Genomic DNA, 25,362 nt, shown 5'->3' on the forward strand with positions numbered 1-25,362 from the left:
TAACAATCATAAATTACAAGTGACAAATATATCAATTTGAATTTAACCATTATTACATAATCATTCCACAACTTGACAAACTCAGGATACTACTATTAATTGTAAAAGGTGAGTCTCATAAAAGTGACTGGGACAAGTAAAATAACACAAATATGAGAAAACTCTACACAACCAAAATAAAAAATGCTATTGCAGTGCAAATGATGAGTGCACTTTAAATTACAAAAGTAAATGTAAAACAGCCTGGAATGTCATCAAAGGGAAAGTTAATGATATCAATAAAGAAAATGGTATGGCTATTGACTGTGGTACATTCAATGAATATTTTGTAAATATTGCCAGCACTACCACTCCACTCAGCAACTGTAAATTATGTGCAGAAGCCCTGCTAACTCTTGTAAAAAAAAAAAAAAAAAAAAAAAAAAAAAAAATCACTTTAAACAGCATTCATAAATTGATACGCAAACCAAGCAATTCCGAAAGACTATTTTGGACTCAGTGATTACTTAATAAAGTGTATAGCAAAGAAAATAAAAATTCCACTTCTTTCACTATCTAACAAAGCAATAGATGAAGGAGTTTTCCCATAATGTCTTAAGCTCACAGTTACATTACTTGTGCACAAAAAAGGTGATAGAAACCTCCCAGACAACTACAGATCTATTTCAGTAGTACCAGTCATATCCAAGATAATAGAACGTTGCATGCATAAACAGATATACGGCAAAGGAACAAACTTTTAAATGAGCAGCAGTTCAGATTCAGGTCTCATCCATCACTTTAAAAGCAGTTGAAGCTTTGGTGAATAATGTTTATGAAGGTATGAGACAAGGCTATCCATGTCTGGAATGCTTATTGCTTTAAGCAAAGCATTTGACTTAGTGTCGTATGACATAATCCTCAACAAGTTGGAATCTTATGGCATAGAAGGTAATTCACTCAGTTTATTCAAATCATATTCAAGCAATAGGTTACAGCTTGTGTATCCAAATAAGCAGAGATCAGCAATACTCCCAATAAAAAAAGAGGACTATAATAAGACTCTATTCTTAGGCCTTTCCTGTTTATTTTCTGCAATAATGAATTTTCAAATTATATAGAATGTAAGAATATACTGTATGCTGGTGACAAGACATTAATAACCATGGGGAGAATTTACAAAGTGTACTAGCTAACAACAGGAAAATGATGCAAATGACTAATTACTGGTCTGATGCCAATCAGCTGTGTACGTACCAAATACAAACAAAAGAAATAATTTTTAATCTGAAGGTATCCAAAATGAAAATGAAACAGTAAAACTACTTGGAGTATTCATAGACAAAAAACTCTCTTGTGAAGAATGTGCAAATCATCTGTGCCACAAACTGGCTTGTATACTTCTTTATTGTATAAATTAAGAAACAGTATGAGCAAACAGTTGTTGCTCTGGTCATATTTTGCTTTCTTCCATTCTCGTCTGCTGTATGGGATATTGCTCTGAAGCAAATCCCCAGGAGCTAAATGTATTTTCTGATGGCAGAAGAAGACAATTATATATTTAGTAGAAGTACCACACAGGGAGTCCTGCAGAAACCATTTAAAAAGTTTTAGCATAATGACATTACCTAGACTGTATATGCACACATTAAAAAATGTTATGCATCACCTTGGTTCCGAGGGTTCCGGAACCTGTACAGAAAACTGGAGTACATCTACATCTACATCTACAAGAATACTCTGCAAATCACATTTAAGTGCATGGCAGAGGGTCCATCGAACCACCTTCACAATTCTCTGTAATTCCAATCTCGTATAGCACGCAGAAACAACGAACACCTATATCTTTCCATACGAGCTCTGATTTCCCTTATTTTATCATGGTGATCATTTCTCCCTATGCAGGTCGGTGCCAAAAAAATTTTTGCATTAGGAGGAGAAGGTTGGTGACCGGGATTTCATGAGAAGATTCCATAGCAATGAAAAACACCTTTGTTTTAATGATGCTCAGCCCAAATCCTGTATCATTTCAGTGACACTCTTTCCCATATTTTGCGATAATACAAAACATGCTGTCCTTCTCTGAACTTTTTCAATGTACTCTGTCAATCCTGCATCAACATAAACATCATTTCCGGCCTTTCTATTGCCCATGTAAACCACACATTGTATGTTGTAACACCATACAGCGAGATCTTCAGAGGTGGTGGTCCAGATTATGGCATACTCCAGTACCTCTGCTACCCAGTAGCACGTCCTCATGCATTGAAGCATGCCTTTATTCATCGCGGCATACTGTCCATAAGTTCATCAAGGCACTGTTGGTCCATATTGTCCCAGGCGTAGATCCCTCAGAGTGGTTGATGGCTTCGGCCCCACATAATGCCACCCCAAAACAGCAGGGAACCTCCACTTTGCTGCACTTGCTGTACAGTGTGTCTAAGGCATTCAGCCTGACCAGGCTGACTCCAAACACATCTCTGATGATTGTCTGGTTGAAGGCATATGTGACACTCATTGGTGACACTCTAAAATCTTGGAAAAACTTGTTACAGCTTTTGAGTTATTTGAGAAAAACATAAAAATATGTCCTTTATTACACCCCCGCCCCCTCCGTCCATCCCAGTGGTCAGAATTTTTAGTATTTTGTTCATGGTCCTTCCTCCTATCAATGTACAAAAATTTGTAACTACATGGATTTTTCTCCTATCTGACTTATTTTGATCTCCATTGACTGGGCTAATGAAACAATCTTACACAGGAAAAGTTTCAAACTTTGCATAATAGTGAGCTATAGTGTGTCAAACTTGTGAGCTGAACTCAAAAGAGATCACTGAATGGAAATGGTGGCAATACACACATTAGTGAAATACTGATTTGTGCTATATACATACTATCAGTTCTTTGGAGAACTTTGAGGTACTGGAATTTCTCAAAAGTTCTATGTAATGATAAAAATCATGTGTTTTCGAGAGCAGATACTATGTAATTCCTCCAAGTCCAGAGCAAGCTCTCTACAAGAGGGTCATAGATTTGTGCAAAATAATTTATTGTATATAATATGAGTTAGTATGAATGCTTTACGATCTGCTAGAAGCTATATGAATGTTTTTTTGGCTGCTTATAACATATGTTTATCATTTTTTATTTTTAAATAAATGCTGTGGCATTCTTTAAACTTGGCCATTTGATAGTGACTTTACAGTTTTACTATAATCTGCAACAAGTTTTAAAACTTGTGGGACATTTTAGGTTCATCCCAGAGTCAGTGCGGTGGTTACTTGTGAAAGGTCGTTGTGCTGAGGCTGAGCAATTACTAATGAAAGCAGCTGAAGAAAACAAAGTTAAGATCCCAGAAGAACTCTTGAAGGATTTGCTTGACTCTAATGCCTTGTCTTGCGCAAACGACCATTATGATGGAAGCCAGCCTGAAAGGAAGCCTTCCATTTTTGATTTATTTTTGTATCCCAACTTGCGAAGAAAGACTCTGAATATTTTTTTCAACTGGTAACAATATTTTAAAATACAACCTAGACACATAAATCTAGTGAATAAACTGACAATTCTTATGTACAGACACACTGTTATTGTTGCTAATTCTCTTTATGTAACATTTAAGTTAGTGGATTTAAACATAGGATGTCCTTTTGAAGGTTTGTTAACAGTGGCACTTACTATGGCCTGTCCTGGAACACATCTAACTTGGGAGGCAATGACTATCTCAATTTTTTCATATCAGGAGCTGTTGAAGTTCCTGCATATACCTTTTTGCTTTTGACATTGAACAGATGGGGCCGCAAAACCATACTGTGTGGCTGCATGCTTACCGGAGGTCTTGCTCTGTTGCTCACAATTGCAGTTCCATCAAGTAAGTTACATAAATTATAAATTAAAAAAATGAAATAATTAAAAATAGGGTGTTTTTTAATTCATGATTTTTACAGGTAACTTGGTTACGAAATTAGTTAGTTAGTTTCAAATTCTATGGATCATTTGTGTAATACATTGTGATGATGTGGAGTGAGTCATTTTATATTCACATCCCAAATTATTCTGTAAATATGGCTTTGTGCAGGCTACAAGTACATGTCCATTTCATTTTGATTATGAAATACATTGTAGATCCTTTTTGTTCTACTGCCACCTATTTTCTTGCTTTATTTCTGTGCTTCAAAAAATAAGTATAATGCTTTCATCCAATTTAAATAGGATGTTGGTTGTTACATGACTAACTAAATGCTTTCATCATTGTCATAATCTTTTATTGGTCCATTTTAATCAGTTATATACTTTTTTAATACATTGAATACATGACATCAGTTCTGAGAAAGAGAGAGAGAATGTGGAAAATTCAGTTTATAAATTTCAAATTTCCAGTTATTTAAAGTTCAGTTTAAAATCTGAGCTGTAAATTGCAAATAATAACACAATTTAAATGCTAAAAGTTATATTTGAAGACAGAACTTTATAGTTACTTGAGAAAACAGTTTACATTTAATGTTTGCATGTAAATTTTAACACTTCCATGTTCTGAAGATGTAAAAATATAGAAAAATTAGTCAGTGAAATGGAAAGCTGCTACCATTTTCTTGATCAATACTATAGCTTCTTGAGGCCACTGCGAATGGTGTAGCTTCTATACCCATGACATCCTTAAACTTAAAATTATCATTTCTGTGCTTCCCATTCCTCTCTCCCAACCTGCTCTTTTTCCAAATTTGTCTTCCTTTCACATTTAATTTTTGTGTTATAGAAGGAAGAATTATGAAAGATGTGGAATTTTTGTTTTCAAGCTCCTCAGTAATTACAGGATCCTTGTCATTTCTTTATTTCTTTCAAGAACACCAATTTGCCTTCAGGGTCTTCAGTATAAGACTATTAAAAATCATTTTGGCTTTTATATGGTGTTTGAACAGATTTTCCATACACTTTGTTGGTAATAGTAAAAATATAGTAATAATCTTTATTTTCCCATAGTAAGTTTGCAATTTTGGACAGTTTCCTTTTTTGTGCATCAGTAAAATCACACCACAAATATAAAGGACATATACAATAAAAGCACATACAGAAGATAGCTCAAATATCTCTAAATAAATATTTACTATCAATAATATTCTTGAAATGCATACATACACACACACTCTCACACAAACACACACACACACACACACACACACACACACAGAGAGAGAGAGAGAGAGAGAGAGAGAGAGAGAGAGAGAGGGAGGGAGGGAGGGAGTTGAGAGAGAGAGAGAGAGGGAGGGAGTTGAGAGAGAGAGAGAGAGAGAGAGATAGTGAGAGAGAGAAGGAGGAGGAGGAGGAGGAGGAAAAAAAGACAGAAAGACCCCAAAATAATGGATTTCAGAGGTCTTTAACTGAGTATAAATATCTTTCAATTAGTAACTTTAAGATTTCCATGGAACTACTGAATGGTATTTTGGAGTGTATTAAAGAAATGTCTTCCAGCAGCAAGTAGGCTGTGATCCATATCCGTTTTATGGTAATCATATGGTAATCATCTTTGATTTGTGATAGATGTCGCTTCATCTTGAGGTTGAAGGTCTTTTGTCTGTGTTTGCTTCAACAATAACATATGTTTTTGGGTGGGGTTTGCCTTTAGCAAAACATGATTTTGTTTTTTGTTCCAGACATGTTTCACTGCAGTTGCAGCATCATCAGTGGGCTTTTTTTATTATTGTGGCTTCTTACCACATGGTGTGGTTTTCCTGCTGTATTACATTTTACAGTGTCTGTTTTTCTTTACAGTTTGTCACCTGCAATGTTTCTTTTTTCATCATCTTCTTCATTGTCAAGTTCTGTGTATTGAGTTGTCACTGCCGCTGTCACTGTTTACCAGCTGTAATAACCACTGTAAAAATGTAATACAGCAGGAAAACTACACCATGTTGTAAGAAGCCAAAATAATAATTAAAAAAAAACACTGATGATGCTGCAACTGCAGTGAAACATGTCTGGGACAAAAAACAAAATCGTGTTTTGCTAAAGGCGGACTCCACCCAAAAACATGTTATAGGTGTCTCTATTCACTGTGCTATTTTCTACCTTGTCTTTCATGAACATAATTATCTTAAGGACACACACAGAGTACACATTTAGGTAATTAAACTACAATTAGTTAAATAGTCCATACATGTTTGATAGTTACTTAATTAGCATTTATTTTCTACATCCTGGAAGATATCCTCATTATGGATCAACTGGAATGAAAAGTACTTCTAACCTGATCTAATCTAATCTTTGGAGTCTGAAGTCCCTAGGCATATAAATTTCAAGTGCCCACCATTTGTCTCAATCCTATGTTGCAGATGTGAGTGAATTAATCCATAGTAGATGTATTTCAGGACAGACATGCATCTTTGGGTCTGCTAGTTTATCTCACTCAATGAAACTCATTACTGATGCCACACTTGAAAGAAGTATGCAGTTTTGGGTTGCATAAGGGCTTGTGAATAATATATATATATATTTTAATTCAGATAAATTGTTCTTACTTGAAGGAAAAAGTGCATTAGCTCACTACAAAACTAATGACACCTTATACGGTATGTTGTTTTCCATATCTATGTGCCACACATCTATCAGCTGCAGTTGAGTGGCTGCCTTTCCCCTTTTTTGTTTACAGCTTCTATCTTGGAATTTCCATTATCAGAACAGAAATGTAATGTATTCATTCTGCAACTGATCCAGCAGTGTTTTCCCATGTCTTGTAACTGATGCAGTGGAAGGAACATAAACTATTACTGGCAGTCACGGTGACTGTGCAGAACACATCTAATAATGTTGTTAACTTCCTCTGTAATTGGGTTTGCTACTGCAGACATGTGTCATTGTACTCAACTCAGAAGAAGCCTATACGTTAGTCTCACTCTCTCCCTTCTGTCTCACTAAAAACAAGATACCCCACTGTGTACACATTCATCTCAGCCACAAATTGTACACAATTACACACCTGACTTGTTGGATGTGATAACTACCAACATGTCATTCAGTAAGCAGAATGGTACTACGTAATGATCCACATGGAAATTAGGAAAATGCGTTAGCAATATTGTTGTATTTGTGAGCTATTTTTGCACATGTCCATTACATTTGTAGTATGATTCTATAAATGTACAAAAAATGAAAATGTCCAAATTACTATGGGCAAATAAAGAGTATTACTGTTTACATTACTACTATCACCAAAATGTGTGGGAAATTTGTTACAATCAGTCATTATTATAAAATTCCCCACAATGCACTTTTGTTTAGATCATGTTCCCTTTTGTTGTTTTTTATTGCATGTTTCATGTGAGCCTTCTTTCTCAACTACAATTTCTTACTCTCACTTATTCCCAACTTTCATCTGTGTCTGCAGTATTGATTTCTGTTTTGACTTCAAAGGAAAAACAGATACAGTTTCATCAAAAGGAAAATTCTCTAGTGAAAACTGTAAAACTATGAGACAAAATTATTGACCAGTACTTATCTTCAGGGGGAAATGTCTTTACTGCCAATAGACACATACGAAAGTGTAGCTTTTCGAAGTAATAGTTCTTTCTGTAGGGAGGAGAGAGAGGGATAGATCACAGAGGGTAAGAAATGAAAGGAAGGTCATTCAGATCAGAAGATGAGAGGGAGCCACTTGATGCGCATGTTCTTTTGTGTGTGTCTGCTGACATTACTGATATTTCTCCTGTAAGTAATTACTGCCCAGAAATATTGTCTTATTATTTTAAAAGGTATACATTGACACACTTCAGTTTTAATTCACAATATTAAACGGCATAGTATGGATCACTCCAGTTTTAATTCCTAGATACAATTTGTAGTTTCTGATATTGAATTGAATTTTATTTGATCCTGTAGGATTACACTGTGCATAGTGAATGTACACAGTAAAAACAGAAAACATTCATTGCCACTTATTTTCTATGGAGTAATCATTTTGGTTACACTATTAAGCATTATTCATTATAAATATCAATAAATGCAATATTAAGTTAATGGGCTGTCTTTAATACTCTCAAATTATTTTTTCACCATATAGTGTTATAGTTTCTTTGTAAAGTAAGTGTCATGTATTCTGTCATGCATGTTTTAGGCAGACTTTTTATGGTAACAGAGTCCTGAGGTCATTTTTCAAGGACTTTCAGTCAGTGGGGTATGCTTTTTATCTCATTCTTCCTTCATGTGTTGCAAGTGTGTACACTAACAAATGTAATCTGCTGTGAGCCGTCATATGTGATGTATATTATTGTTTTATATGTGTACGGAGTTGTAAAAATTGAGATGCCTGAATTTCTGAAGCAGTACCTGCATGTTTCAGAATACCTTCTTCTTAAAATGATTCTATTAGCTTTTCTGTAACATGAACACACTTTTTGTTTCCTGAATTTTGAGTTGTGCCACAATGATTTCCATACTGTAGGTATGGTTGCATGGCTCATAGAGTCCGTGGTATATTGTCCACAAAAGCTAATTGTCTGTATGGTGCAATAATTGCTTTGTTATGAATGTGGCACAGTTGAGTTACTTGCATATGGAATTAATATGCTGTTTCCATTTCAACTCACAGTCCACAGTAATACTGTTATCCATTGCGACTGTGGTATAAAAAGAAAAATATGTAAATAAATAAATTTGTACTCTGAGATTCCAAACTTACAACGCTAATGTTTCAATATATTAACAATAAAGACATCCAGCACTTTTAATTTGATCATCATTAAAAGTAAAAGCAATTATCAAGCCCTTTTCTATAAGCTGTTCCTGTTTCCTTCCTGCCTAACTCTCAATATGGCCCAGCATAATCTGAATGTAGTTTGTAATTTTGATATTTTGATGTTGGCCCAAGTAGCATTAGTGCATTGTGTAAATAAAGAGAGGTATCAAGACTATATTATAACATTTGAAAGGAGTAAATAAACAGCAACAAGAGAGAGAATGAAAAATTCCCCATTGAACAGAAAACAGAAAAACAATGAAGGATATGGATTTCTTAAAGCAGCTGATTGGAATAACAGATAGGTTACGAAACATCTGAAATGAGCAATAAGCAGCTGATAGTGCATGTAAGACTGCTGCCAGCACTTTTGTTGTTCTTTTTTTTTGGGGGGGGGGGGGGGGATTGGTTGAGAAGTAGTTCAATAATAATAATAATAACAATAACTAATAGCAGAATAGGACACATTGCAACAAATGCAACTATTGGCAAACTATTTGAAATGTGTGAATAGTCTGACATGTAGCACAGTAAACCAAGAAGCGTAAACTTCCAAGAAAAGTGAGCCCCTGAGAAAATGTACAAATAGAAGCAAAAATTTTTAAATTTCATGACCATTCAGATCTTCACTGAGATTCTATTCTTGTTTTCTTTTTTTACAACCACTGGCATGCCACCTCTTTTGACTCTTATTATTTATGTGAGTAAAACAAAATAAATATTGTTTCCATAATTTTATTAATCTTGGGAAGAAAATGCATTGTTTCTAATTTTCTTCCTTCTTGTGTGCTTTGTATTTGGCCAGGCTAGTCTTGTTTGGTTTTTATTTGCATTTAAGAAGGTTTAAGGGACAATATAAGATTTTGTTTGGAACTGAAACTCATAAGCTAGCATACCCCAAGGTGCAGTACTAATTATTAGTGTTAACAAATATATTCATGTGAACAAAGAGTGATGTGAACAAAATAATTTTTTGTTGTGTGTGCATGTGTGTGATAAATATTCTTCAAGGGATGCCTAATAGTATAACTAAGATATGTCCATTTGCTTGAATAAAAAAGGTACTTAAAAACTCTCTCTCACAGGAATGTCTTGGTTGATGATCCTGCTGGCTATGACTGGAAAATTGGCCATTACAGCATCTTATGGCACAGTCTATGTCTTTTCTACTGAGCAGTTTCCAACTGTAATACGCAATGTTGCACTTGGGGCTAGTTCAACATGTGCCCGAGTAGGAGGCATATCAGCACCGTACATCAATCTTCTAGTATGTAATTCAGCTGTTGTATAATTAAGCAAATCTGTTTAAAATGTTTGTAAAATAAAGAATTATTTACATCTGAACACATTTTCATATGTTTTTTGAAATAATATAAATTGTTTCTGTGACAGGCTGAGTACTGGCAACCTTTTCCATTGTTAATATTTGGTTCTTTGGCACTGATGGGAGGTTTGATGGCTCTAGTTCTCCCAGAAACAATGGGAAGGAAACTGCCGGACACCATAGAGGAGGGAGAGAGATTTGGTCGGTGAGTTAAATGTTGTGGACAATCCAAAACTTAAGGTTTCTAATAGTTGATAAAAGACCATCCTAAAGAAAAGGAGAGGCAACATTAGGAAGTTACATTGAAAATAACAAGTTTATCTGTATTCAGATCAATGTAATACCAAGATGTAGCCCATCAACTACTGTTGATGTTCTGATTACTGACGTTATAGCTGAACACACTTTACTTACTTTCTTGAGCCATGTATTATGTACTGTTCTTATCTATAAAGCATAAAACATGCAATGTAATTGTGCTATTACTAGGATAGTTGTCTTCTCTCTCTACAACAACTAGTTGGAGTAGTGGTTAAAACATGTAACTCATATTCAGCAAGAATGACAGCCATATCTCCATCTGGTTATTCCAATTAAGACTTAGAACAGTTAAACTTAGAACAGTTTAATGAATTAAGTGTGCAGGCCAACTAAAAGGTCCACAATCATTAACTTTCCAATTTCTGACATTAGTTGTTAGCAGTTTTTGCCCAGTTGCAAGCTCAGTTTCACAGAACATGGTATAATTACAGTTTGGAAAAAAATCTGTGGAATGTATCATAGTTTTCTAAATGAAGATTAAGAATAAGGTGCCCTATGTTGCTGACCAAGTTTGACTGGCAGCGTTTTTTACAGAAGCCTTACTCAGCATCTCAAAACTGCTGTTAAAAATACAGTTCATGAAAAAACAATCAATGTTAAAGAATAAACATAATTTTAATATCACAGAGATCATATAATTTATTTCTCTAGTTATAGATATTGTAGGAATATTTTAATATATTGTTAAGTTGGAGACCATGGGTGTTCTGAGCATTTTTATGATTGTAGTAAAATAACTTTAGATGGTAATTTGTACAAGCAGTATTGACCTCTCAGTGTACGTTTGTTTTGCTTTGCAGGGACTTCCACAGAGCAGAAGAAAATAATGGTGTTGTTATGAGTGAATCAAGAACTCCAATTAAAATTGACAGCTGAAAGGAAAAGAAAGGAATGTGAATTTGTTACCAGTTTTTAGTAGATGTTGAGAAATTAAATATACATTTCCATTTTGTATTCAATGTTGTTAATAACAGTTTATGTAATTTTATTAAGCTACTGCATAATAAAACTTTTATTTGTGCTATAATCCCTCATTTCTAGTTCTGCAGCTATATGATCCGATTTACTTACAAGGATGTGACTCTTATCTAGGATGGTATGGCTCTCTGGCCATTACATGTGTTTTTGATTCGCTGTTTTTTAAATTAATACCAGCAAATACTAGGATGATTTCTGCATTTGTACATCAGACATTCAAATGGGACAAAACTCTAAACAAGTGTGGTGTGATACAGATATTCAGATTGCTGTTCTTCAAGATAATATATTTAAACAAACATGACTTCAGAAATGGGACAGAGCATCACAGCACATTACCAGGTGTGGTTTCTTTGTTTTCATCCATACTGTGACCTAAAGATTAATATGGAATCAAAACTGTGCTACGGGAAGTACCAGTATTTACAGAAATGAATATCATTTTAAGTGATAGAAAACTTTTAATATCAAGATGGAATTGAATCCTCCACATGGCTGCTAACCATCCCTTACAAGCTTATAACTTTACATGGGCTGAATGACATTTGCCCTTTGAGCCGTCAAGCAACAGCATATATGATAATGGTTACATGAACACTAAAAATGGCAACTAACAATACATATCAATGGGGAAGGGAACTTCATTAATCATGAAAACTTGAACTACTGCAGATGGCTTAGAGAAACAAAAAGGCAACATAAGTTGAATCTACTATTCTTACTGCTGTTGGGTGCAACATGCATATTAACTGCCACCAAGGAATCACTTTTATAATCATACAGCTCATCATATGTGCCTCTTGTGTCTTTCCTGATACTAGGATATGAGTGATTTCTTCCTGTCACTGCATATATTGTGTTTTGTTAAACTATTCCCATATTCATCAATAAACACTTCCGGGCTAAGTTGCCGTGGTCGATCTGTAAAACTTCTTCTCCCTAACGTTTCGTTCTCAACTACGGAGAACATCTTCGGAGGTTGTTGACTCACCTCCGAAGATGTTCTCCGTAGTTGAGAACGAAACGTTAGGGAGAAGAAGTTTTACAGATCGACCACGGCAACTTAGCCCGGAAGTGTTTATTGATGAAGACGCCGGCCGTGAAAGCCTACATGGAATATTCCCGTATTTTTTTCTTTCAATAAGTAATCACCACTTCCAGAACAATTAGATTCTGTGTCTGGTAGTTTCATTTATCCAAACTTCCTATATTTTGCGTAGGAAAAACCAACTATGTGGAATATCAAGTCTAACACTCTTGACCAAAAAACTGAAAATTATTTGGAAATAAATTCATTTTTTTCTTAACACAAAATTGTTGTTTAGAATTCAGTTTTTTAATTTTGTATAATTACATGGATGCCTATCTTAACCTGAGGCATTCTTCTGTTGGGTTTTCTAAAGTGTGACAGAATTTTCTTTCTTAATAAGCAACAATGTAACCACATGTAATTCCATCCATTATTCATAGGGAAGCTGTACCTTTTCAACAAATAACAATATTGACATGTTGTATTGGAACTGATACAAAAATGTGAATGACAAACTTTATTTGGCATACTATTAAAATAATGGGTCGTGCATAGACTGCACTTTTGTCATGAAGGACAGTGAAAAGCTAATATGACAAACATAGTGAGGTTGTTAATTCATCAGAGTGCATAATCTGTGTGTGTAATGATGGTATGACTATCATGACCCCTGTGCCTCTGTTGACTTATTGCACAGTGTCAGAACTCAGATCTTCATGTACTATAACAAGAAAGATTGGGTGGGACATTAAGTTTCAAGACGAGAAGCAGTGATTATTTCTGAATCCAGTCATACAGAAATTTATACCTATTTATAACTAAACTGTAGTCCAAAACATAGTTACTAATTGAAACTTCCTGACAGATTACAACTGTATGCCGGACCGAGACTCGAGTTTCGCAGGAGAGCTTCTGTGAAGTTTGGAAGGTAGGAGATGAGGTACTGGCAGAAGTAAAATTGTGAGGACAGGTTGTGAGTCATGCTTGGGTAGTTCAGTTGCAAGAGCAATTGCCCATGAAAGGCAAAGGTCCCAAGTTCAAGTCTCAGTCTGGCACACATTTTTAATCTGTCAGGAAGTTTCAGTACACACTTCGCTGCAGGGTGAAAATTTCATTCTGGAAACATCCCCCAGGCTGCGGCTAAGCCATGTCTCCACAATATCCTTTTTTCCAGGAGTGCTAGCTCTGTGAGTTTCACAGGAGAGCTTCTGTGAAGTTTGGAAGGGAGGAGACGAGGTACTAGTGGAAGTAAAGTTGTGAGGATGGGTTCTAAGTCATACTTGGGTAGCACAGTTGGTAGAGTACTTGCCTGCGAAAGGCAAAGGTCCTGAGTTCAAGGCTCAGTCTAGCACACAGTTTTAATCTGTCAGGAAGTTGCATATCAGCACACACTCTGCTGTAGAGTGAAAATTTCATTCTGGATAGTCACTAATTGCTCTTCAGTTGTGTGCTGACTGAAATACACTGTGAAGGCAAGAGATGTTGAATCTAAAGTTCTTATTACTGTAATAAAATTAAAGCAGAGTAATGCTGATGGCATTTTGCACATCACTGTAACACACAGATATCTGTTTATGGTGACAGAAATGTTTATAATAGAGACCCAAAAGTCACAACACAGTTTGTTGGAAGATGATGTAGAATGTAAGTATCACCACTTACACTCATCTAATAGCGTTCATACTGTTAGCATGCACAGCTTCACGTAATCATGACCTGTGAATCACATTTTTGGCTGATGATGTCATATCGAATAAAATTCTGCCTAATTTTAGAACTTTGCCGAAATCAACAGTTTTTTGTAAACAAGTTATTTTTCCTTCTATTTATTTTTATACAATTTAAAACTTCATTTAATATGTTAAGCCTATAACTGTTGCCATTAGAAACGAGACACTTTCCTTGATTCATCCTTGAAATAGGACAGCAGTCATATCAGATTTTACGTTATATAATCACATAGAGTAAACAAGAAAAAGCAGCATCAATTCATGAGTGCACTATATTAATACACGATATTTTATTATTTTAGGGCATTGGTGATGATGATATCTCTTCATATTCTTGGTATACTGCAGGGCAAGTTTACTGGCAAATGGCTCAGTGTTATTCTCTCAAACAACATCAGTAACTTAAACAGTAGATGCTCTGTGTTGTTAATTGAAGAAAATAAAAATGATGAAGTGGAGAACAAGAGACTGTTCAAAAACTATATCACTCATTCATTTATTTAATCATTCATCATGTTCCCTGCAACTTTCAAGGATGTAGAATGAGTCAAAGTATACATCAGCAAAAGACAAATAACTCATAAAAACTCAGAGAAGGAAAGTTGCTGCTCACCATATAGCAGAGATATTGAGTCGCTGTAGTTTCAGATCTCTGAGACCGCAGACGTGTGTGCAAGTTGCCTTTGCGTGAGTGTGTGTGTGCGTATGTGTATGTGTGTCTACTGCTGACAAAGGCATTAATAGCCGAAAGCTATGATTGTGTGAATCTATTTATTGTGCCTATCACGACTCAGAATCTCCACTATATGGTGAATAGTAACTTTCCTTCTCTGGTATTGTTACATTCCATCCTGGATTTTCCATTTTTTCATAAAAACTCACAAATTACTATTGCAATTAGTGCTACTCATATGAATGAAATTTAAATTTACTCAATCACATTAGAAAGAAAGGCACTACTTTGAAAAAAGCTCCCATCTATTCAGTTTTTACTACAAGCTGCTGGTTACCTGTTATTAGTGGCTAAATATTTACGAGATTATAGTGGTATTTTTAAAAAAAAAATCTTATTTTGTAAATAGTGACACCTATTTACAGTACATTGCTACTTGTCATATAGCTTTATAATGAACACTGCTACTTGCTATGCAGCTAACAGAGCTTTAGAATCCCTGAATCTAGATATGTAGAGTAGAAATAGTGGCTGCTATGGTGTGTTCTCAATTTTTTGTCGCGACGATAGGAATTACCAATTTTTAGCTATATGTTAAGAAAGGAGCTTGTTGAAAATCTTCCCACCAGAATATATAACTCCACTCTGAAATCTAGAAAAGGAGGTGAAATCTGCATCAAAACTGTTTGTGTCTTGTATTTTTACAGTATAAATCACAGTTCAGCTGAATCTGATATTTATGCCCAGCAACCAAAACAATTAATGTATTGCAAAGCAAGTGTAAGAACTCCATTAAAAGGCTTCTGCAAGACGTACAGAGCCAAGTAGCTAGGTAGATGGTGATGGTTAGTGAATGAGACAGAACTGGTGGTTTTCATTGAAGCCAAAAAATTATATTCCTTTCAGTGGGAATTTGAGTGTGAGGTTTTTGTGTGATTCTTTTCTTACTGATGTTGACTTTGAAAGTGTTCCTGTTTTGCTATTGTGAAAATTATTGGCAGACTCTCAAAGACAGATGGAAGCAGGATATGAACTGTTAACATTTGTACGTATTCCAGTACAATGGTCAGATTTTGGAATCTTTCTGAAAGTAGTTATATAGCTACAGGACTCTTAATGATTGGCTTCTTAGCTGTGAGAAGTTTAACCCTGTTTCATAGATCACAGCAAGGCTGATGACCCTTATTTAGATAGATTTTACTTGTGTAACAGTGCAGAAAACTGACCAGGTTCCACCAGTAAATGTTTCCAATTAAATCTCTATAGCAGTATTTTGTGTAATTTGTCTTGTGCACCACACATCACCAAGAACAGACTTTGCATGATGCCACAGAAAATCTGAAACACAGACAAGAGCAATACTTCTAGTTTTAGTGAAGGACTTGGATAGGTGTTGAAACAATACAGTGATGTTCAGCGCTCATCCTGTGTGATAGTTCAGCAACTCACTCCTCAGTGTACTTATGACAACTGGCAATTTTTCTGGCAGGAGGCCTTCATGAATCTGCTAGACCATTGAGTGCTGGGTCAAAACATTTTGATAAATATTACACAATGTGCACTTTGGTTGAAATATTTCAGAATATTCATGATTTAATAGGCCTACAGTTTTGTGGTTTGCACAAATAGTTCATTTCTTCTCAACTCTAACTGTCTGTAAGTTCTTTGCCATATCATATTATGGTGCAAAAAGGACAGTTTGCTGATGGTTACTGGATTTGTACAAAATACAGTATATTATAGCACTTTGAAAATGGAACAGAAATGTTTGGTAAACTAAATGAGAATCCTTGGAGGAAAGATGAAGTAGTTCTCCCAGTCAGTGTAAACTCAGTCTCTGCCGTGAAAAAGGTTGTTGCAACTCGGCCAAAATGGCAGTACATTTTAGTACACTCTAAGACAAAAGTAAAACAACACACCACAAAGTAATTATCCAAATGGAACAAAAATCAGTAGATATGATGTATGTGTACAGACAAATGATTACAACTTCAGAAAAAATTGATGAAACACTCACAAAAAACAGCTTCAGAAATTGAACAAGTCAGTAATGTGTTGGTTCATGTCTGATGCTTACGCCAGCAGTTATTCATCTTGGCATTGATTGGTAGTTGTTGGATGTGGTCTTGAAGGATATCGTGCACAATTTTGTCAAATTGGCATGGTAGATCATCAAAATCATGAGTTGATTGCAGGACCCTGCCCATAATGCTCAAAATATTCTCAATTGGGGACAGATCCAGCGACCTTGATGACCAAGGTAGCGTTTGACAGAACGACAATAAGCAGTAGAAACTCTCGCTATGTGTGGGCAGGCATTATTTTTCTGAAACGTTAGACCAGGATGGCTTGCCATGAAGGGCAACAAATCAGGGTGTAGACTATCATTGACTTACTGCTGTGATGTCTGATGACAACCAAAGGAGTCCTGTGAAAAGAAATGGTACCCAAGACCATCACTCCTGGCTGTTCGGCCATATGTTTTGTGTCGCGCCTGGATAGGCGGTGTGTGGATCTACTCCTGTAAACTGCTTCTGTAATATAGGCCAAGAATGAAGGAAGCGAGTAGGAGCAGGAGAGGTGAAGCACTTCGGTACTGCATGTAACTTTAACACTTTTAATAGAGTCAAAAACACAAGCAAATATCAAATGTATATATAACTTTGGCTAGGATAAGCACGTAGGTGTGAAGCCATAGTCCATGTCTAATCCTGTGAAGTTAGGATGACTGTTCTGTATAATCTCAAAACTAACAGATACTCATTGCTGTCCAAACTTTAACTGAGCGTAACTAATACAAAGTCTCAATAGCAAGCTAGACCACTCAGTAGTAGAAGCGATATTTCCATGCATCTGCTCTCGATGAAAATGGCCAAAATCAAGACAGCACTACTTGAGCTCCACAGCGTCAGCCAGAGGGTGCTGTGGTCGGCATAGTTAGTCTTCTCTCGTAGTGCCAACTTACGAGAGTGTGCACGTACATTGTGGCATCTTAGCTATCAATGCCATAGTATGGAGGGCAACAGTTGATATCCCTCTGCTGTCTCGGGCGTCTCCAGGCCCTACTTTGCTGGTCATTGGGGCTCAGTTCAAACAATTTTGCTGCAGTAAATGATATTCCTGGCCAAAGACGTTTCGGGACAGGCCTGGACGGTGGTGGGACACCAGCATGACTGTCAACCCATCATACAGTCCGACAAATGGAAGTGATGGTCTACGGTGCCATTTCTTTCATAGCAAGACTCCCTTGATTGTGATCTGCAGCACCTTACAGCACAGTGGTAGATCGACGATACTCTACACCCCGTTTTATTGGCAAGTTGTCTTGGCTTATATTCCAGCAAAATAATGCACTCCCATGCATGGGGAGAGTTTCTTCTGCTGCACTTCTTCGTGTTTGCCAAATGCCACATTGGCCAGTAAGTCGCCAGATCTCTCCCCAACTGAGACAGTTTGGAAAATTATGGGCAGGGTTCTCCAGACATCTCGGGATTTTCATGATCTAACGCACCAGTTTGAGAGAATTTGGCACGATATCCCTCAGGAGAACATGCAACAACTATGTCAATCAATGCGAAGCAGAATCACTGCGTTATTGACTTGTTCAATTTGTGCAGTTGTTTCTCTTGAATAAATCGTTTGCTTGTCTGTACATGGACATCACATCTTCCGATTTCTGTTCTATTCGGATAATTCCTTCGTGGCGCGTCTTCTTCTTCTTTTGTGTGAGACTATATTTTAAACGTGTTATGCAGCAGCAGTATACTCGAAAGGCTTTTAATGAGCCTGTTGGGCAAATTCAGAGAGACTATATTCGAGGAAGAATCTACGATTAATTTGGTGGCACCGTGCTGGGTAGATATCACGAGAATATGATTAGAGAAATCAGGGAGCGTGCAGAAGCATACGGAAAGTCTTTTTCCTCATTAAATACGCAAGTGGAATGGGACAGAGAATGCTAATATTGGTAGGAAGTATCGTCCGCCATGCACTGTACAGTGGCTTGCATAGTATACATGCAGATGTACGAGGTGTAGGAAAAAATGCAGAGCAACGTAGCACTTTGAAGAAATACTCAAGAAGGAAGGAACGAAGGAAGATCAGGAGCAGTATAACGTCTCGTCGACGATGAAGTCATTAGCGACGGAGCGCAGGTTGGGACTGGGGAAAGATGGGGAAGGAAATCGGCTGTACCGTTCCAAAACAACTAACTCATGTGTACCCTTTCAACAGAACAAACTAATGAAAAGCCTTAACTGATTTATGGAAATTACGGAAAACCTAAATTTGGATGTCCGGCCAGGCCACCACTGTCCCCCGAATGCGAATCCGTGGTTTACACTGCGCCACCTCGCTCGCTGAGACATCGGGGACGTACTCACAAGGGAACCTCCCCATCGCACCCCCCTCAGATTTAGTTATAAATTGACACAGTAGATAGGCCTTGAAAAACTGAACACAGATCAATCGAGAAAACAGGAAGAAGTTGTGTGGAACTATGAAAAAATAAGCAAAATATACAAACTGAGTAGTCCATGTGCAAGATATGCAACATAAAGGACAATATTAGCTGATGAGTGCCGTGGTCTCATGGTTAGAGTGAGCAACTGCGGAACGACAGAACCTTGGATCGAGTCCTCCCTCGAGTGAAATTTTTACTTTCTTTATTTTCGCAAAGTTACGATCTGTCCGTTCATTCATTGACGTCTCTGTTCACCGTAATAAGTGTAGTGTCTGTGTTTTGCGACCGCACCGCAAAACCGTGCGATTAGTAGACGAAAGGACGTGCCTCTCCAATAGGAACCGAAAACATTTGATCGCAAGGTCATAGGTCAACCGATTCCTCCACAGGAAAACAAGTCTCATATATTCTTTACGACACTGGTGACGGTATGTGCGTCACATGACAGGAATATGTTGTCGACCCACCTAACTTGCACACTTGGCGAATGGGTAAAAAGATTATTCTACCTTGCCCGATTTAGGTTTTCTTGTGGATGTGATAATCACTCCAAAAAAAGTGATGAAAACATAAGAGTTTGTCACACAAACTGCATCAAATGAATGCAACAGTTTCAGAGTCGCACAGTTTTCCCTGTGCTCTGTCAAAACATATGTTTTTTTACGTTTTCAAATGTTTCCGTGCGTAGCTCGTGAAATTCTGTATATGTCCAAGCAAATCTGAACATGTCCTGGAATTTTGGAAAGCGAAGTTGATTATGTGTGAGTGCCTGAACTTTGATAATTATCTGAAAATAAAAAATTAAAATTTTCATCCGACAGAAGATCTGAACCACGGACCTATCGTTTCACAGCTGCTCACGCTAACCACGGGACGACGGCGCTCGTAAGCTAACACACTCCTTGTTGTTGCCTACCTTGCGCATGGACTACTCAGTTTGTATATTTTGCTTATTTTTTTCATAGTTCCACACAACTTCTTCCTGTTTTCTCGATTGATCTGTGTTCAGGTTTTCAAGGCCTATCCCTGTGCCAACTTATAACTAAATCTGAGGGGGGTGCGATGGGGAGGTTCCCTTGTCAGGAGGACTGGTTTTCATATCTCAGTGTCGTAACTGACGTAGATTTTTCCGCGTTGTCCCACAAATCTTCACAGCTGTATGCCCGGATAGTTCATGAAAAAAACTTCATTCTTCGCCCTTCATTGTCTAATTGTTTTACTGCTCCGCCTTTAACGACACCCCTTCTTAGTTCTTTTAGCGCTCAAAAGCGTGTTAAAAATTTGACAGCTCCCGTATGATTGTATAAAAATGTGTTGTTTTTCTAATTATAAATACAGACTATCGTTTTCCTTGTAAGAGCCTGCGACTGACTGCTGATTATGTGGACAAATGGTCAATGGAAAATTAATATTAATGTTCCTTGCACTGTGGCGGAAACTATCCGGAATTCCCAATCACTGCACGAACACTTTTCATTTCCAGTCGTCTTTCTGTAACAGATCTAAATAATTTTTAAAAAACTTTTCTATTTAATTAATTCTGCTACAAAGCCGCTGTATTGTTATCTAATGTTGATCTATAATACAACACTAATCGTGGTTTGCGGAGTATGTATGTAGGTCTACATTTTTTATCTCGGTCAGTTTCGATTGAAGAAACGGGGAATTTGTTGGGGGACGTCGTGGAATATTCCCGCTTCAGCCCCTATTGTTTCCTCAAGTTCTGACTGGTGCGGCCTATACGTAGAGAGTTGTCAGTGAGTTTTTTTTTTGCGGAAAACCAGAGCATCGCAGATATTCATAGGCGCTTGCAGAACGTCAACGGAGACCTGTTAGTGAACAAAAGCAAGGAGAGTCGTTGGGCGAGGTGTGTCATCGTAGCAACAAGGTCGTACAAATCTACATCTACATGACTACTCTGCAATTCACACTTAAGTGCTTGGCAGAGGGTTCATCGAACCACAATCATACTATCTCTCTACCATTCCACGACCGAACAGCGCGCGGGAAAAACGAACACCTAAACCTTTCTGTTCGAGCTCTGATTTCTCTTATTTTATTTAGATGATCATTCCTACCTATGTAGGTTGGGCTCAACAAAATATTTTCGCATTCGGAAGAGAAAGTTGGTGACTGAAATTTCGTAAATAGATCTCGCCGCGACGAAAAACGTCTTTGCTGTAATGACTTCCATCCCAATTCGCGTATCATATCTGCCACACTATCTCCCCTACTACGTGATAATACAAAACGAGCTGCCCTTTTTTGCACCCTTTCGATGTCCTCCGTCAATCCCACCTGGTAAGGATCCCACACCGCGCAGCAATATTCTAACAGAGGACGAACAGTGTAGTGTAAGCTGTCTCTTTAGTGGACTTGTTGCATCTTCTAAGTGTCCTGCCAATGAAACGCAACCTTTGGCTCGCCTTTCCCACAATATTATCTAAGTGGTCTTTCCAACTGAAGTTGTTCGTAATTTTAACACCCAGGTACTTAGTTGAATTGACAGCCTTGAGAATTGTACTATTTATCGAGTAATCGAATTCCAACGGATTTCTTTTGGAACTCATGTGGATCACCTCACACTTTTCGTTATTTAGCGTCAACTGCCACCTGCCACACCATACAGCAATCTTTTCTAAATCGCTTTGCAACTGATACTGGTCTTCGGATGATCTTACTAGACGGTAAATTACAGCATCATCTGCGAACAACCTAAGAGAACTGCTCAGATTGTCACCCAGGTCATTTATATAGATCAGGAACAGCAGAGGCCCCAGGACGCTTCCCTGGGGAACACCTGATATCACTTCAGTTTTACTCGATGATTTGCCGTCTATTACTACGAACTGCGACCTTCCTGACAGGAAATCACGAATCCAGTCGCACAACTGAGACGATACCCCATAGGCCCGCAGCTTGATTATTAGTTGCTTCTGAGGAACGGTGTCAAAAGCTTTCCGGAAATCTAGAAATACGGAATCAGCTTGAGATCCCCTGTCGATAGCGACAATTACTTCGTGAAACCATGCTGATTACGTATCAATAGATCGTTCCCTTCGAGGTGATTCATAATGTTTGAATACAGTATATGCTCCAAAACCCTACTGCAAACCGACGTCGATGATATAGGTCTGTAGTTAGATGGATTACTCCTACTACCCTTCTTAAACACTGGCGAGACCTGCACAATTTTACAGTCTGTAGGTACAGATCTATCGGTGAGCGAGCGGTTGTATATGAGTGCTAAGTAGGGAGCTATTGTATCAGCGTAATCTGAAAGGAACCTAATCGGTATACAATCTGGACCTGAAGACTTGCCCGTATCAAGCGATTTGAGTTGCTTCGCAACCCCTAAGGTATCTACTTCTAAGAAACTCATGCTAGCAGCTGTTCGTGTTTCAAATTCTGGAATATTCCATGCATCTTCCCTGGTGAAGGAATTTCGGAAAACTGCGTTCAATAACTCCGCTTTAGCGACACAGTCGTCGGTAACAGTACCATCGGCACTGCGCAGCGAAGGTATTGACTGCGTCTTACCGCTTGTGTACTTTACATACGACCAGAATTTCTTCGGATTTTCTACCAAATTTCGAGACAGTGTTTCGTTGTGGAACCTATTAAAGGCATCTCGCATTGAAGTCCGTGCCAAATTTCGCGCGTCTGTAAATTTTAGCCAGTCTTCGGGATTTCGCGTTCTTCTGAACTTCGCATGCTTTTTCCGTTGCCTCTGCAACAGAGTTCGGACCTGTTTTGTGTACCATGGGGGATCAGTTCCATCTCTTACCAATTTATGAGGTATGAATCTCTCAATTGCTGTTGCTACTATATCTTTGAATTTGAGCCACATCTCGTCTACATTTGCATAGTCAGTTCGGAAGGAATGGAGATTGTCTCTTAGGAAGGCTTCTAGTGACACTTTATCCGCTTTTTTAAATAAAATTATTTTGCGTTTGTTTCTGGTGGATTTGGTAGAAACGGTATTGAGCCTAGCTACAACGACCTTGTGATCACTAATCCCTGTATCAGTCATGACGCTCTCTATCCGCTCTGGATTGTTTGTGGCTAAGAGGTCAAGTGTGTTTTCACAACCATTTACAATTCGCGTGGGTTCGCGGACTAACTGCTCGAAATAATTTTCTGAGAAAGCATTTAGGACAATCTCGGAAGATGTTTTCTGCCTACCACCGGTTTTGAACAAGTATTTCGCCAAAATATCGAGGGAAGGTTGAAGTCCCCACCAACTAAAACCGTATGAGTGGGGTATTTATTTGTTACGAGACTCAAATTTTCTCTGAACTGATCAGCAACTATATCATCGGAGTCTGGGGGTCGGTAGAAGGAGCCAATTATTAACTTAGCTCGGCTGTTAAGTATAACCTCCACCCATACCAATTCGCACGGAGTATCTACTTCGACTTCACTACAAGATAAACCACTACTGACAGACACAAACACTCCACCACCAATTCTGCCTAATCAATCTTTCCTGAACACCGTCTGAGACTTCGTAAAAATTTCTGCAGAACTTATTTCAGACTTTAGCCAGCTTTCTGTACCTATAACGATTTCAGCTTCTGTGCTTTCTATTAGCGCTTGAAGTTCAGGGACTTTCCCAGCACAACTGCAACAATTTACAACTACAATTCCGACTGTTCCTTGATCCAAGCACGTCCTGTATTTGCCATTCACCCTTTGAGATTGTAGCCCACCCCGTACTTTCCCGAGGCCTTCTAACCTAAAAAACCGCCCAGTCCACGCCACACAGCTTCCGCTACCCGTGTAGCCGCCAGCTGAGTGTAGTGAACTCCTGACCTATTCAGCGGAACCCGAAACCCCACCACCCTATGGCGCAAGTCAAGGAATCTGCAGCCAACACGGTCGCAAAACCGTCTGAGCCTCTGATCCACCCGGCTCTGCACCAAAGGTCCGCAGTCGGTTCTGTCAACGATGCTGCAGATGGTGAGCTCTGCCTTCATCTCGTAAGCAAGACCGGCAGCCTTCACCAAATCAGATAGCCGCAGGAATCCAGAGAGAATTTCCTCAGATCCAAAGCGACACACATCATTAGTGCCGACATGTGCAACCACCTGCAGCTGGCTGCACCCTGTGCTCTTCTTGGCATCCGGAAGGACCCTTTTCACATCAGGAATGACTCCACCCGTAATGCAGACTGAGTGCACACTGGATTTCTTCCCCTCCTTAGCCGCCATACCCCTAAGGGGCCCCATTACGCGCCTAACATTGGAGCTCCCAACTACCAATAAGCCCACCCTCTGTGATTGCCCGGACCTTGAAGGCTGAGAATCATCCTCTGAAACAGGGCAGGCAGCTGCATCTGGCTCAGCCAGAGACAGTGCCTGAAACCTGTTTGTCAGACGCACCGGGGAGGCTTTCTGATCAGCCTCCGGGGACGTCTTTCGCTGCCTGCCACGCCTTGGAACGACCTCCCAATCAACCACAGGCGAGGGCTCAGCCCCACTGCGGGCAGCAACCGGGGCAACCACAGCGGCAGACCGATCTGGGGACAGACGGGACGAGGTTGACATCCCCGTGATACCCAAATCCGACTCCCCACATTGGTGCCCATTGGCAACAGCCTCAAGCTGCGCGACCGAAGTCAGCGACGCTTGCAGCTGTGAGCGAAGGGATGCCATCTCAGCCCTCATCCGAACACAGCAATCACAGTCCCTGTCCATTCTAATCGATGTTGAACAACAGTTACTGTAACACGAGTCCGTGCCTAGATAACCCAAGGGAAACACGCAAAGGATGTATTAACTAACCTGTACAAATGCCTAACGACTGCGCTAGAATCTGCCTGAATACAGTAACTAAAACTCGAAATTACACCTCCTATACGAAACTCACACGCAATTTAAGGAAGAATCTACGAAGTAAACACTAAAGCGCGATGCTACAACTCTCAAATACTATAATACGCCCGAAATTTATGAATTAAACAATGGAAGTACCCAAAAACACGCAAAGAAATTAAGAATTAAACTATGTAACAAATAAGTAAGCTAGGGGTATACGACTTGCTGCTGCAGCTCCTTATCCAACGGCGGCAGGGAGCACACTGGCTGTGACCAACCGACACTGACCGTTCAAAACAAAAACAGAAGACAGACGACTAC

The 25,362-nt window shown here is 38.4% G+C and overlaps 1 protein-coding gene across 2 annotated transcripts in view; it reads left to right on the top strand.

The window, feature by feature from the left end:
* LOC126238686 (organic cation transporter protein-like) overlaps positions 1-11,340 on the top strand; it is a 75,964-nt gene extending 64,624 nt beyond the window's left edge. For both annotated transcript variants that reach the window (XM_049947806.1, XM_049947807.1), the window contains exons 7-11: positions 3,232-3,486; positions 3,633-3,847; positions 9,790-9,971; positions 10,097-10,233; positions 11,150-11,340. In XM_049947806.1, coding sequence (XP_049803763.1) covers positions 3,232-3,486; positions 3,633-3,847; positions 9,790-9,971; positions 10,097-10,233; positions 11,150-11,225 — 865 coding nt within the window. In that variant the 3' untranslated portion in view covers positions 11,226-11,340. The remainder of the gene's footprint in view (positions 1-3,231; positions 3,487-3,632; positions 3,848-9,789; positions 9,972-10,096; positions 10,234-11,149) is intronic.
* Positions 11,341-25,362: the final 14,022 nt, after the last annotated feature.

Source organism: Schistocerca nitens, chromosome 1, assembly GCF_023898315.1.
Source record: "Schistocerca nitens isolate TAMUIC-IGC-003100 chromosome 1, iqSchNite1.1, whole genome shotgun sequence".
NCBI lineage: Eukaryota > Metazoa > Arthropoda > Insecta > Orthoptera > Acrididae > Schistocerca > Schistocerca nitens.